This window comes from Dermacentor albipictus, chromosome 2 (genome assembly GCF_038994185.2).
Source record: "Dermacentor albipictus isolate Rhodes 1998 colony chromosome 2, USDA_Dalb.pri_finalv2, whole genome shotgun sequence".
Classification (NCBI taxonomy): domain Eukaryota; kingdom Metazoa; phylum Arthropoda; class Arachnida; order Ixodida; family Ixodidae; genus Dermacentor; species Dermacentor albipictus.
In genome coordinates this window covers 143,776,216-143,788,623 of record NC_091822.1, presented here as the reverse complement: position 1 = coordinate 143,788,623, position 12,408 = coordinate 143,776,216, and the positions used below count along the sequence as shown (strand labels likewise).

Genomic DNA, 12,408 nt, shown 5'->3' with positions numbered 1-12,408 from the left:
ACAACCTTTGTACGAAGCCACATTTTCTGTCACCAGGCGCCGATATCCTCGAAGGATAAAAGTGCGCAAAATGCGACAAAGAAGTGTTTTGCGAGCGAAACATTTACCATGTGGATTCCGATAAGGTAAATGGCGCCCTTCCTTGACGTGATCATGTCTTCTTCTTGTTCTTCTTTCTACGTTCGTGCGAAGCGTTTGAAGCAATATCGATGTTGCTGCCGTTGTTGACGATGATGATTATGACACCTGTGGACTTGGGTGCGTATGGGCGAATGTGAAAGCTCATAAGTAATCAGAAGATATAAACCGCCAGATAATATTATGGACCGAAGAAAAATAAATAAAATCGAAGACCCCTTTTGCAGTTGGGAAAGCCAAATTTTTCACTTTGATGTTACCATTCTGCTTTTAACTAGTATTGCTCCGTTATTCAGCCTTCATGATGACAAGTGCACATGCAGATTTAAACAAGGTGCGGATAATGGAAAGATACAATTCGGAAGCTATTCCTTCTGGCGCGTCACCAGTTCTACAAGCCGCCCATGCTATCACCAGCACAGACTATAGTTGTCAGCGGCTGAAAAGAAGGGAAGCGAACAAACCTAACCTCATCTAACCTAACCTGCATTGTATTGGCCTAAGGAACAGAAACACACGGGACAAGCGCTGTCTAAAAAATGAGCGTTTATTGCAAACGCACGAAATAATATACATGTTGACTCATAAGAAATAACAAAAATGAATAATAAGTAAGCAATATAAGCCACAATTCCCCAAAAATTATGGCCGAAGCTTTCTTCAGAGAAATTAACGCGCTTCGAAGCATCATATATAGTGATACCTTATTTGCACGTTTGCGAGGCAAACGTTCTTGCTCGTCTTCCATTAAAGCATCGCTGCGTATCGCTGGCGGTTCTGTCATCCGGCTCTGTCATCCGACACTGTCATCCGGCTCCCCGCAGATCTCGGTCGGGAAAAGGGCGCTCCGCCCAAACTGAACAAGATCACCCAGGACGCAGCGAGCGCGCTGACCGACTGCGACGTTCCCGGACAACTCCACATCGTCGACCTAGAGGACAACCGGGACGCGCTCACCACGTACAGCGAAATTGCAAAACACCTTCACCTGGGGCGCCGCATCTTTCCGTCGCCACACCCAAAATATAACAGGCCGCATGCGCTAACACTACGCTTGCTCCGCACGCCCATTTACAAAGTTACGCGTTTTCAATCCCGACGCGTACCACAGTCACGTGCCCCTCATCCAGAGACAGGGCGACACTCGCGCACATGCTCCGAGAGTGAAGAAAGGCTCTTCTAGGCTGTACCTCGGACAAGTGGGAGAAGTCCCTTAGAAGCATACTAGTCGCCGTCCAGCAATGGGCCATGCAGCAAGACCGCGAAGCGGCCGCCAGGTATTGCATGTCGGTACTACGTGTTGGTACTACGTGTCGGTACCATGTCGGTACTACGTGGGACGCGCCCGCTACGCGCCAAGCGTGTCCGGCAGGACCAACATAAACTTTTCCACTCAAGTTCGGTGCGTCAGTACTCGAATTTCCGCCACGTGGACGCATTTGATGCCGTTTGTGGATTCGTACAATCGACTAAAGGAATAAGATTTTTAATGTCTGTTTAACACTAGGCCCCCGGTACCCGCCGAGGGATTGGAAAAGCTCTAACGCCGCCATGGACAGACGAATTAGATACACGATTTGGCAATGGAATTGTCGAGGACACGATCGAAAACGATACATTTTGCAAGAACACCTTAAAGAACAAAGAAAACCCGGATATTATAATGATGCAGGAAACAAATGGGCTGGCAAAATTGTCGGGTTACAAGCCCTTTGGTACTGCCGAAGTGGAGACGAAGGCGCTAACGACGTTGGTAAAGCGAAATCACTCGGTCGTTCAACATGACACGGAAGTTAAGACAAGCGGTCACATTCTTTTAGAACTCATACCCATGCGGAAAACGAAGGACAGCCTCATTGTATTAAATATTTATAGCAGTCCAAAGTGCAGACACCATAAATTTCGATCGCTCTTTAAAAAAACCCTAGCCATAGCGGTCAACCGAGCGGTAGTGATCGGAGGCGATTTTCATGGTGAACGCGCGGCATGGGGCTACAAATTCGAAAGTCAAAAACGCAGGAACCTCTGGCTAGACGCGCAACAGGAAGGCCTGACCCTCGTGACCGGCCCATCGGTTCCCACGAGAATGGGTACCAGCGTTTGCGCGGATACTACGCCGGATTGAACATTCACCAAGAACATACGGGACACGCAGTGGACAAATACGCAACACGACTTTGGGAGCGATCACAATATACTAGAAATAACGGTAAGGGCAGGACCGCGCAAGGCAAAGGGTAGACCACTTAAGATTGTCGACTGGGACAAATTCAGGAAAATAAGGGAGGAGGCCGACGACACGACACAAGGTATTGAGGAATGGACCGAAAAACTAAAGGGAAATGTGGCGGCAGCTACGAAAACGGTCCCGCCGGAGGCGCATTTAGAGAACGTAGACAGTAAACTTCCACACCTGTGGGAAGCTAAGGGAGGGTTGCAACGGAGATGGAAAAAACAAAAAGACAACCGGACGCTTCGTAGAAAGATAGCCAAATTGAACAGGGACATAATAGTACGCTCAGCAGCTATGCAAACAACAATGGAAGGAAAAATGCAACAACATGGACAGTCATATAGGAATGGCAAAAACGTGGAACATCCTTCGATATTTGTTAGACCCGGACGGGACAAAGTCGGCACATAGGCGAAATATAAATCGGCTAATACAAACGTACCGAGGGACAGAGCAGGACTTCCTCAAGGAAATCGAGAAAAGATACATCTCGCAAGCGCTGCCCGTCATACACCCTGACTACACAGGGCAGGTAAATGAAGAATTAGACAGCAAAATCGGCGAGTCAGAGGTCAGGGCAGCCCTACAGAAACTCAGTACCAAGTCGGCACCCGGACTAGACGGTGTAACGAATAAAACGCTAAGGAACTTGGAAGATGAGTCTATAGCTAAGTTAACCGAATTTATTAACAAATGCTAGGATGCAGGGCAGATTCCGCAGCAAATTGAAGACGGCACAAATCGTGTTAACACCTAAACCGGGCAAGCGATTGCCAATTGAGAACTTGAGACTCATATCTCTCACTTCTTGCGTGGGGAAACTCATGGAGCACGTGGCTCTAGCGAGGATAACCACCTACCTCGAAAACTGCTACGCGCTCCCGCCCACGATGATAGGATTCAGGAGAAACCTCTCAGCGCAGGACGCTCTGTTACAACTAAAACATCAAACCATAGAATATTCGGGCAGATCGACAAAGGCAATTCTCGGGTTGTACCTAAAAAAGGCCTTCGCTAACGTTACACATGCAACGATACTATAGATAGAGTAGGCGAACTAGGACTGGGAAAACGCACGTACAATTATGTACGGAATTTTGTAACGGACAGAAAGGCAAAGATCACGATAGCGGACCTAGCTTCCGAGGAGATCGAGATAGGCAGCGCAGGTACGCCACAGGGCTCGGTCTTATCACCGATGCTATTCAATCTGGCGCTAATCGGGCTGCCAGCCAAGCTACAAGAAATCTAGGGTCTATATCATACCTTATACGCTGACCATATCACCCTGTAGGTGAGAAACGGAAGTGACGGGCAGATAGAACAAACGATTCAAACAGCGGTCGAAATAATCGAAAAACATCTAGAGGGAACAGGGCTAACATGCTCGGCAGAGAAATCGGAGCTGTTGCTGTACAGACAGACTCGCAGAGGTCGCAAACCAGGCAACTACAGGGAAGAGCTCATCCATAGAGAGGAGATACAGTTAAAGACGGCCGATGGGAAACTCATACGCAAGGTCGTATTGGGGCTCCCTCAGAAGACTGGAGGGAACTGTAGCGCAAATCATGAGGCTAATCAGAAGGATAACAAATAAACATAGCGGGATGAAAGAGGAAAACACGATCAGGTTAATACAGGCCTTCGTGATAAGTAGAATAGTATACGTAGCGCCGTGCTTAAAATTGCAGGTCGCGGAAAAGATCAAACTAGAATGCCTCATTCGGGAAATATACAAACTAGCCATAGGAGTACCGATCAGCACCAGCACGGACAAGTTGCTGCAATTAGGCCTACACAACACGATAGATGAGCTCATTTAAGCGCATTGTACGCCACAATATGAACGCCTCTCTAAGACTAGAGCAGGCAGACACATACCAGAGAAATTAGACATAGGTTACCCCACACAGCATGAGAACAGAGCGAAGAAAATACAGAAGAAATTCGGCAGCGACAAGGGCGCAGTGTTCGTAGACACGGCTGGATACAGTCGCAGACGGGGGTTTACGGCAGCCGTAATCGATAGGGAGAAATGGTGCAAGACGTGCGCGACGATACGCACCACAAGTAACGAGATAGCTGAAGAAATAACCATAGCGTTCACAGTAGCTCAGACTAACGCAACCGTGATAGCGACCTTCTTGCAGGAGGCCAAAATTACAAAAGAAAGATGTACCTCACCTAGACACCCGCTCACACCCTCGCGGAGGACGGCCACAACGAGGCGGCGCACGACGCGGCTCGAGGGCTTACGGACCGAGCCGCAGTCGAAAGTGACGCCCCGACACCCTCCGGACGTGACAGTGCGGTAAATGAGTGGGAGTGGGAGGACAGAATGACAACATATAATGACATTACGAAACATTATAGGTTACAAAGCCGCATATTCCCGTGACCTCACGCAAAATTGACAAAAAAGCAGTCTGTCGCATGGCGGCAGTTACAAACTAGGACGTATCCGAATCCTGCGCTCTCGCACATCATATATTCGGATGTATATCCTACGGACAAATGCAAAGCATGTGAATCCAGAGCCACTCTGGAGCATATATTATAAGAATGCCGAGGGATAAATAACAATTAAAAAAAACGCGGCCTCTAGCAGCAGCCTTCGCACACGCTGTGAAGCCGCGCTGCTCAGCCCCGCCCTCGAGGATCAACTATGGGCCGTCCAGAGGGCCGACGATGCCGCTTTGGCCCTCCCCACCAACTCGCAGGGCACACAATAAAGTTCTTTCCTCCTCCTCCTCTGTTTCATTTTTTATGATTATTATTTCTTTCACTGATTAAGTAATACTTGAAAACATAAAGTAATAGTTCACGTACACAATTCTTGGTCGATGCCCCAGTGTGGGTACGAGCTATGGCGTCAGGCCATCATCATCACATAACAGCCGTAGAGAAAGGCAGTATATCACATGCCCCTTATTACTACCTATTATTGCTCATAATTTCGTTCTCCTTCATTTCGTTCCACCCACCAAAGAATGGACTCTTGCCATCAAAATTTGAGAGTTCGTTTAACGTCTTCTTTATTGCTTCATTTCCGTACCGGCTGTTCCTTTGTTTTACTTGTTTTCCTTTCCTTTAAATTTTGAATCTTCTTGCTCTCGTAATACGCACTGATCTCGACAATTAGAGAATATCAGTGGTAATACCACCCAATTTTATGCTTAGTACCGATATGAGATCAGTGGCATTTTTGACTGCCATCATTGTTATATCGTGCATATTCCTCAGTACGACAGGAATGGAGACATTACTCAGCCACTGCGTTTATTCCATCCTCTTTTTCCTCTCCCTTGGGCGGCTCCAAGCACGCGCCTTCTCATGGCGCTGCGGTAGGCAGCGATGCCTTATATAACGATCATCATCGTCAAACGAAGATCAGGTGCGGCGCCTCGTGGGCACGCCGGCGCGTGCATTCGGTAACCGGGCCACCAAGGATTCGGACGCAACACCACGTAAGTGCAATGCCCCTTATTTCACGCTACCTTGTTTGTAGGCAGAAGGCCCATTTATGCCTTCTGTCATGGTGACAGTAGAGCACAGAAAGTGGAAGGGGCCACGCATGGCTGAAGCAATCAAGAAGGCTTGCGTAGGTTTTGTCATTCTTTGGCGCATCGAGTCCCCATTAAAGAGCAAGAAGTGACTCAGAAGGAAAACATTAACTGCTTTTAACGTCATAGATTGCTGCCAAGTACCACTGACGCCTAAGTTCTACGGGGAAGAACGCATTTGTTAAAGTGTACTGCGACAAATCGGAAGAGAATTGGTGCCGCGATTGGGAAAGCACTGCACTGAGTCCAAAGGTAGTTCTACATTTAATTTGTAAGGGCTAAATGTTGTAGGGCGTCACCGAAACGCGTCCGGCGTCCAGCGAAGCGCCATAGGAAACAACTATTTCGCCGACGACCAGCCAAGAACAGACGCTTGGAACTGAACAGACTTCACTTCTGATCGCTTTTCAATTACGCACGTGCGTCGGGAAGCGTTGAAGAAAACGTTGAGGTGCTGTTGAACAACGACGACACCTTCTCTAGTGTCTCTTCCGTAAAGCCTGTCAAATATAAGAATAAAAAAACTTCTGGCGCACCCAATCTTACGATAATTGTTTATCTTAATGCGATTAGCATTGAGGCAATGTAGGCACACACACAGTATCGCCACCAATGGAACGCGTCACATAGGAGCGGTGTATTCAGCTGGTCACCTCTCTCTCGCGCGGTCGTCTGAACACGGTGCTCCCTTAAGCTCCGCTGCCGCCACGTCTGCGCTAGCCGCGTGTCCGAATTGGTATTCAGCGAAAATTGTCCTAACGTCTATGACACCGGTTCGACTTGACCCGGCGCCAAAAAGATTTCAATTACTTTTCATTTTTTTATTTATATATAAGTGAGGAGCGATGCCCACACAGTGGCATGTAGCCAGTGACTTATGTAAGTGGCCCATAAAGAGGTTCACTGAGGAGAGAAACATACCCTGTGCTACCTAGACGGTGACAGATGTTGGCCTGACATTTAATTTAGAATCCTGACCGCAGCCCGATGCTCTACCTATTTCACCATCCACTCCCCATAACCTACGTTGGCGGGAAATGTTAGGCATGGACAGATTCACACACAGATGGAGACACACCGCAAACTTGGTGAAGCTCCCCAAAAAAATGACAAACACATTAAAACTGTCCAGGCTATCCAGACTGTCCAGACTCTGCAGGCTGTCCAGACGGTCCAGGCCCTGCGAAAGCGCACGTCAGGCGAAGCTGTCAGCACTGCAGATGGGGGTATGTAATGAATCATTGCATTAGAGTGATCGCACTAATTGTAACTTAGAGTAATGGAAATGATGGTAACCTTCGAAAGACAGTGCCGCTGGTCGTTGTGGCGTTGCCTCGAACGCAACCAGCGCTCTGAAGAACGCGCACCGGAAGTGCTCCGGCGTTCCACTGAGGGACGCCCGCGTTGCAAGTCTACGTCGGCGTCCGAGCTTGCGGGTGACGTCACCGCCCGCTACGATATAACGGGTGCGTTGACAATAAACGGGGGGCGGGTGCTTCGTGGTTTACGGCTTGGACTGTTGTCTGTTGTGTTCTTGCAACAGTGTGTCTGCCCCGACGCAGTGGCAGCAACGCTGCAGTCGTAATGCCGTTTCTTTTTCGTTTTCACGCTCGTATTCACGCGGCTCATCGGTAGTCGAAATTATATGCGTTGCCTACCCATAGCGGTGCTGCGACAACAATGAAATCAGTTGCTAGGCTGGTTCTGTTATATACGAAAGGCTAGTGACGTCCCTCCCCACATCACAAGCTGCCGACGCTGCGGCAGCATGCGCAACAGTAATTTTTACCGGGAAACATAATGCGGAAGCATTTTTGCCCATGGACGCGGACACCAAAAATGCGGAACACTTAGAGGCTCACAACTTCGTTGTAATAGGCAATTAACCTGCTGCACTGGGTATGTGCCTGAGTATAGAAATTGCTGCCCGCTGGTGTACTGGCCTAGTATGCATTTTGTGTCACTGGGGATTTTCTATGGGAAGTGTAAGAAACTTCGGAAATAAGGGCATGTAGAACTGGATGTGATCCAGGCTCTATGCGCCCACACATGGTCATTGCCACAAAATAGACACAAAATGGCGAGTTAGATAGAAAAAGTGTGAACCCAAAATGAATTTACATATGTGTCGTGCCATTTGCATACAACTCCAATAAGCGTTGTTCCCTGCACAATTATCGCTATCGCCTACGTACTCGGCGACGTAGACTGCTAACAGCTATAAGCAACCCGGCTGCTCGTGTCAACCGGTATTGCTGCGACCTCGCTAACGTAAACAAGCTTCGTGTCAAACTGCAACAATGCGCTTGATCTACATATTTTGACTACAATGGCAGTTATATGGAGGTCGAAGGGTGTTCGCGTGCGGTAGCCTTTGGAAGCGTCACCGTGCTTTGCCGCCATCGACGGCGCATGCGCCGCTCGCCCCCGGAGGTTTCCAGAAGCGCGGAGTTTGTCTGTAAAAATTACGAAGCGAAGTGGACACATCTTCAGCACTCCGCTCAATCGGCTAGACGCTGGAGGCGGGCCAGCCTACCGGCTTCCACAGCCGGTAGGACTGTTGTGCGCATGCGTACTATAAGCTCACTGGCGTTATTGCTGAGCTCCGATGTGTACGCGCTGGATTAAGTGCAATAATTAGCAAACGTCTAGCTAGCGTTACGTAACAGCTCACTGGGTACTTAGTACTGTCGATGGCTTCCTGCTGCCGTCATACCGTGCTCCGTTGTGAAGCGGCGCCTACAGTGCCACTGGCGGCCATCTTAATGACGCGAACGTGGTGAGGGTTGTGAGACACTTGGTAGCTGCCAGGGTGCAGTTACTTCTGCCCAGCGAGCGTTGGCTTGCGTGCTGCATCACGTCAATGAGCCCTAAGAGTTCGAGTGGAAAGTTAGACTTCGCTATTGCTTTCAATGCTTCGCCTTCAGTGCAAAACTGCCATATTACCTTAATCTGTTAGCGGGTGCAGAGAAGTGAACATGTGCCGAAAGAGAAATCTTGAGCAAGAAAAATTGATATGCGCGTGCTTGATTCTTTAAGAGAGGGAGCCTGTTCACCCAGTTATGTTAATTTGCAAATCAGCTATCGTGTTGTTTTGGAAGGACGTAGGTTTATTGTTTATTCTTACACATTTTCTTAAAATTATGCCAATGTAAACGTTACTATATAAAACCGCCAGGTCCACCCCACCACATGAGTAACATGAGATTATACCGTGTTCTTAACCATATCAGTCAGAGCCTTTCAAACAGAAACAGTTAATCAATCATGCATGAATGGAGTTACTGACGCTGTTTTGTGAACAGCAATATTTGAAAACTCATAGAACGGAGGCAACAGCTCCTCTGAAGTTATGTATTAATCTATAGATTTTGTTGCCCAGAAATGCTGTATCTCCTGCACTGTTGGGGTCAGTTGAAGACTAAAGTGCAGTGCCCGGGAGGCAATAAGGCAATGATCATTGTTAATATGCTGGCCGTTATGGCAACAACAGCGCGGGACGCAGTTAGTGCCCTATTGCTATAAGGATACGCTTTTGAACGTGAGTTACAGCCAGAATGGCCCACTTGACAAGCTGCCACTAAAGGGGGATGAGTGCAAGCTGACTTCTGTACCAGTGCTAGGGCTGAGCATTTATAGCGATCTTTCTCAAAACACAACGAAACACATTCATTTCATGGCCATTAAAACTGAGATGCAAGTGAAATGTGTAAATTTTGCGCACTGAGATTCTGTAGCGTGTCTCCGGTGGCCACCTTTTTTTTACACTTTTATGCCCTCTACTATAGCGTCTCACAGAGCTCAGTGTGTCTTCGTAAGTTTAAAGGCTGTAGATACCAGCCAATTTGCCTAAACACATCGGTCAATTTGTCATGCTCCAACCGCATAGAATCTTTTTCGCGCTGGTATAATGGCGGCATGTACCTTGGCTGCCACGGTTGTTGGCTTTCGGCTTAAATGCCTAGAGTTCTTGCAATGTAGTCACCCATCTGGCGCTTTTTGTATGATATAATGGTCTCGGAAAATCTCCAGGTTTGCATTCTAAGTCATAGAGTTGTTTTACAATAATTACTAGCTGGAATACTGGCGCTGGTGTCTACGGGAGCTGCAATGGGAGCGATGGTACCAGCATGAGAATTATGGGAAGTACATGGATTTTCCTAAACTTCGTCCTTATGGCTTCAAAATGCATTTTGCCTTTGTAAATTCGTCATTTTCAACGATGTATTAAGTAATAAATTATTAAATGAACATTATTAAAACTGTTTCGGTAGGATTCGAACACTGGACCTCTAGCATAAAAGCCAGTTATCGAAAACATTAAGCCACCAACGCCTTTGTTTTGTCTTTATGCTAAGCCACGGACGCATGTATTGACAAGCAATGTGACACGCATGTATTGACGAGGAATGTGACACGCATGTATTGACAAGTGATGTGAAACGCCCTTATGAATTTATCGCGGGCACGAGATCCCTTCAGACGCTTGGCGCGTTTCGATTTGGCCACCTCGACAAGCTCAACCGCTGCAATTAGTAGCGATTGTGCGTCTTCGTGGTGTCTTCTGTACTTCGACGAGTATATATTACTCTGAAATTTACAATAAAACTAATTTAGCGTAATATGCAAAGCCACAAGAACGTCTGAATCCGTGATCACAAAGATCATACAAATTCATGTACTTCCCATCATTCCAGGACGACTACAGCGCCACAGTTCCCTTTAGTATTTTGCTGGAAACTGTATGTTCCAAACCAGACCACTTTTGTACAGGACATTTGACACTAACCCTCGTATTGAGAAATGCATCTTAACTTGAAGCCCATGCATGACTTGATCTAAATGACGCCTGTCGTGAACGCACCAGAAGAAACGCAATGAGCGTCTTGGGGGCATTCGCACCAGGCGTCCTTTATATCACGTCAAGCATGAGCTTCAAGTTAAGATGCATTTCGCAATGCGAGGGTTAGTCTAACGTGACGTTTTACACAGCAGTATAGCCTCGGCCGGGAAATTATTGTTACGTCGAAAGACTCGGACGTAACGCTATATACAAATGGATTGAGAAATGCATACGCAGCACTGCCTAAAACGGATAGAACGCATCCGTTTTATTATGTCGTGGCCTTTAGAAACACGGATGGCCTCTTTGTTCTGAGCCTTTGTGTTTTGTAAATCCCACCAACAAAAACGACATGGATTGAAGAGCTGCTAAAGGCAAAGCCCACTTGTCATTCAGCCTGTTGACTTCCAGGACCACTCGGGATTCTAGGGCAGAGAGTAAGGTAGGAGTGACGTCACTGGCACAAATAGAACAGCACGTGGCAGGTGCCCGTGTTGCACAAAAAATTTTAGGGAGATAATTTTAACGTTGTAAAGTTGCATAGACAAGTGAACCACTTGAAAGCATGCGCTCGAATGTGGCCGCCGAATTACGAGTAAATTGACAGAATTGCATTGTATTGAATCGATAGATAGATGTCGTGCTTATTGTTAAGGTGGTTTTCTAACGCTGTAAGTCACGCGTGACAGTTTGACAGCAGCTAAAATGAAGGCAAGTCGAAGAGAAATGGCGAGCGCCGCGACCACATTCAAAGCCGTTATCAGTACGAGGTATGGGGGTACACCTCCACTTCGCAAGTCGGATAAGGCGCACATAACCAACGCACAACTTTTGTAAGCCCAGTTCCTCTGACAGTCGTGGAGCGTAGGGTGTTTTGATGTATTGTTTTGTTTTTATTGCGGCAGGAATAATATGGACCCTCTAGTAGCACTTCTGCCGTCGCCCCGAGGCTCCGTATAAAACCCAAGGGCAATCAAATAGTCTCCGCACGCCGTATTGCGTGCGACACCGTGCGAGTGTGCGCGGGGGATTGCGGCTAAATCTCGCGAACGCGAAGGAAGAAAGCGGGGAGGAAGCGCGCCGTCTTCGGTCGAGCGCAAGGCTCAAGCGGAGGGTTGCGCGTTCTGTGCCGGGAGGCCGCGCGCACACGCCCGGGCCCCTGCATATCGAAAGTCAACTGTGAAGGGCACACAGTCCGCCGTGCGGTGTTCTCGTGGCTTAGTGTTGATGCGAGAGCCGCCCGAAAGTGAATTCGCTGGCTGCTGCTACCGCGCTTCTCACTCCAGCGTTTTGACATCGAGCTTCCGCGGTTATCGATTGAGATGTGTTCATGCTTGTTAATTTAGTTAGTATGACAATGTTAATTTGACATCGAGCTTCCGCGGTTATCGATTGAGATGTGTTCATGCTTGTTAATTTAGTTAGTATGCCTATGTTAAAATATTATACGGCTGATAAAACTATTATGCTTACTTCGTCTAGCTGTCCAATAATTTGCTAACGCAATCGATGCTTCACCTTCTAGGCGAAACTCCGTCTTTATCTCTCTTGCTCTCTTTGCAGCTTGCCATCAGAGTCCATCAGCACCCTCCAGGTGAGCTTGCCCGGGCAAGTCCGTGCGCAATCGCAAA

The 12,408-nt window shown here is 47.8% G+C and overlaps 2 protein-coding genes across 5 annotated transcripts in view; one reads left to right on the top strand and one right to left on the bottom strand.

Moving 5' to 3' along the window:
• The window catches only part of LOC135904702 (ESX-1 secretion-associated protein EspK-like), a 7,424-nt gene extending 7,223 nt beyond the window's left edge, over positions 1–201 (bottom strand). Inside the window, exon 1 of the mRNA XM_065435633.1 lies at positions 108–201. Coding sequence (XP_065291705.1) covers positions 108–155 — 48 coding nt within the window. The 5' untranslated portion in view covers positions 156–201. The remainder of the gene's footprint in view (positions 1–107) is intronic.
• Positions 1–12,408, top strand: part of LOC135904641 (uncharacterized) — a 49,266-nt gene that overhangs the window by 23,452 nt on the left and 13,406 nt on the right. For 2 of the 4 annotated variants that reach the window (XR_011512178.1, XM_065435507.2), the window contains exons 2-5: positions 892–1,098; positions 5,692–5,838; positions 7,067–7,160; positions 12,341–12,371. Coding sequence is in view for 3 of the 4 variants with exons in the window: in XM_065435507.2 (XP_065291579.2) it covers positions 892–1,098; positions 5,692–5,838; positions 7,067–7,160; positions 12,341–12,371 (479 nt within the window). In the remaining variant the exon portion in view is untranslated. The remainder of the gene's footprint in view (positions 1–891; positions 1,099–5,691; positions 5,839–7,066; positions 7,161–12,340; positions 12,372–12,408) is intronic. The other 2 variants (XM_070534046.1, XM_070534047.1) reach the window with 1 other exon arrangement.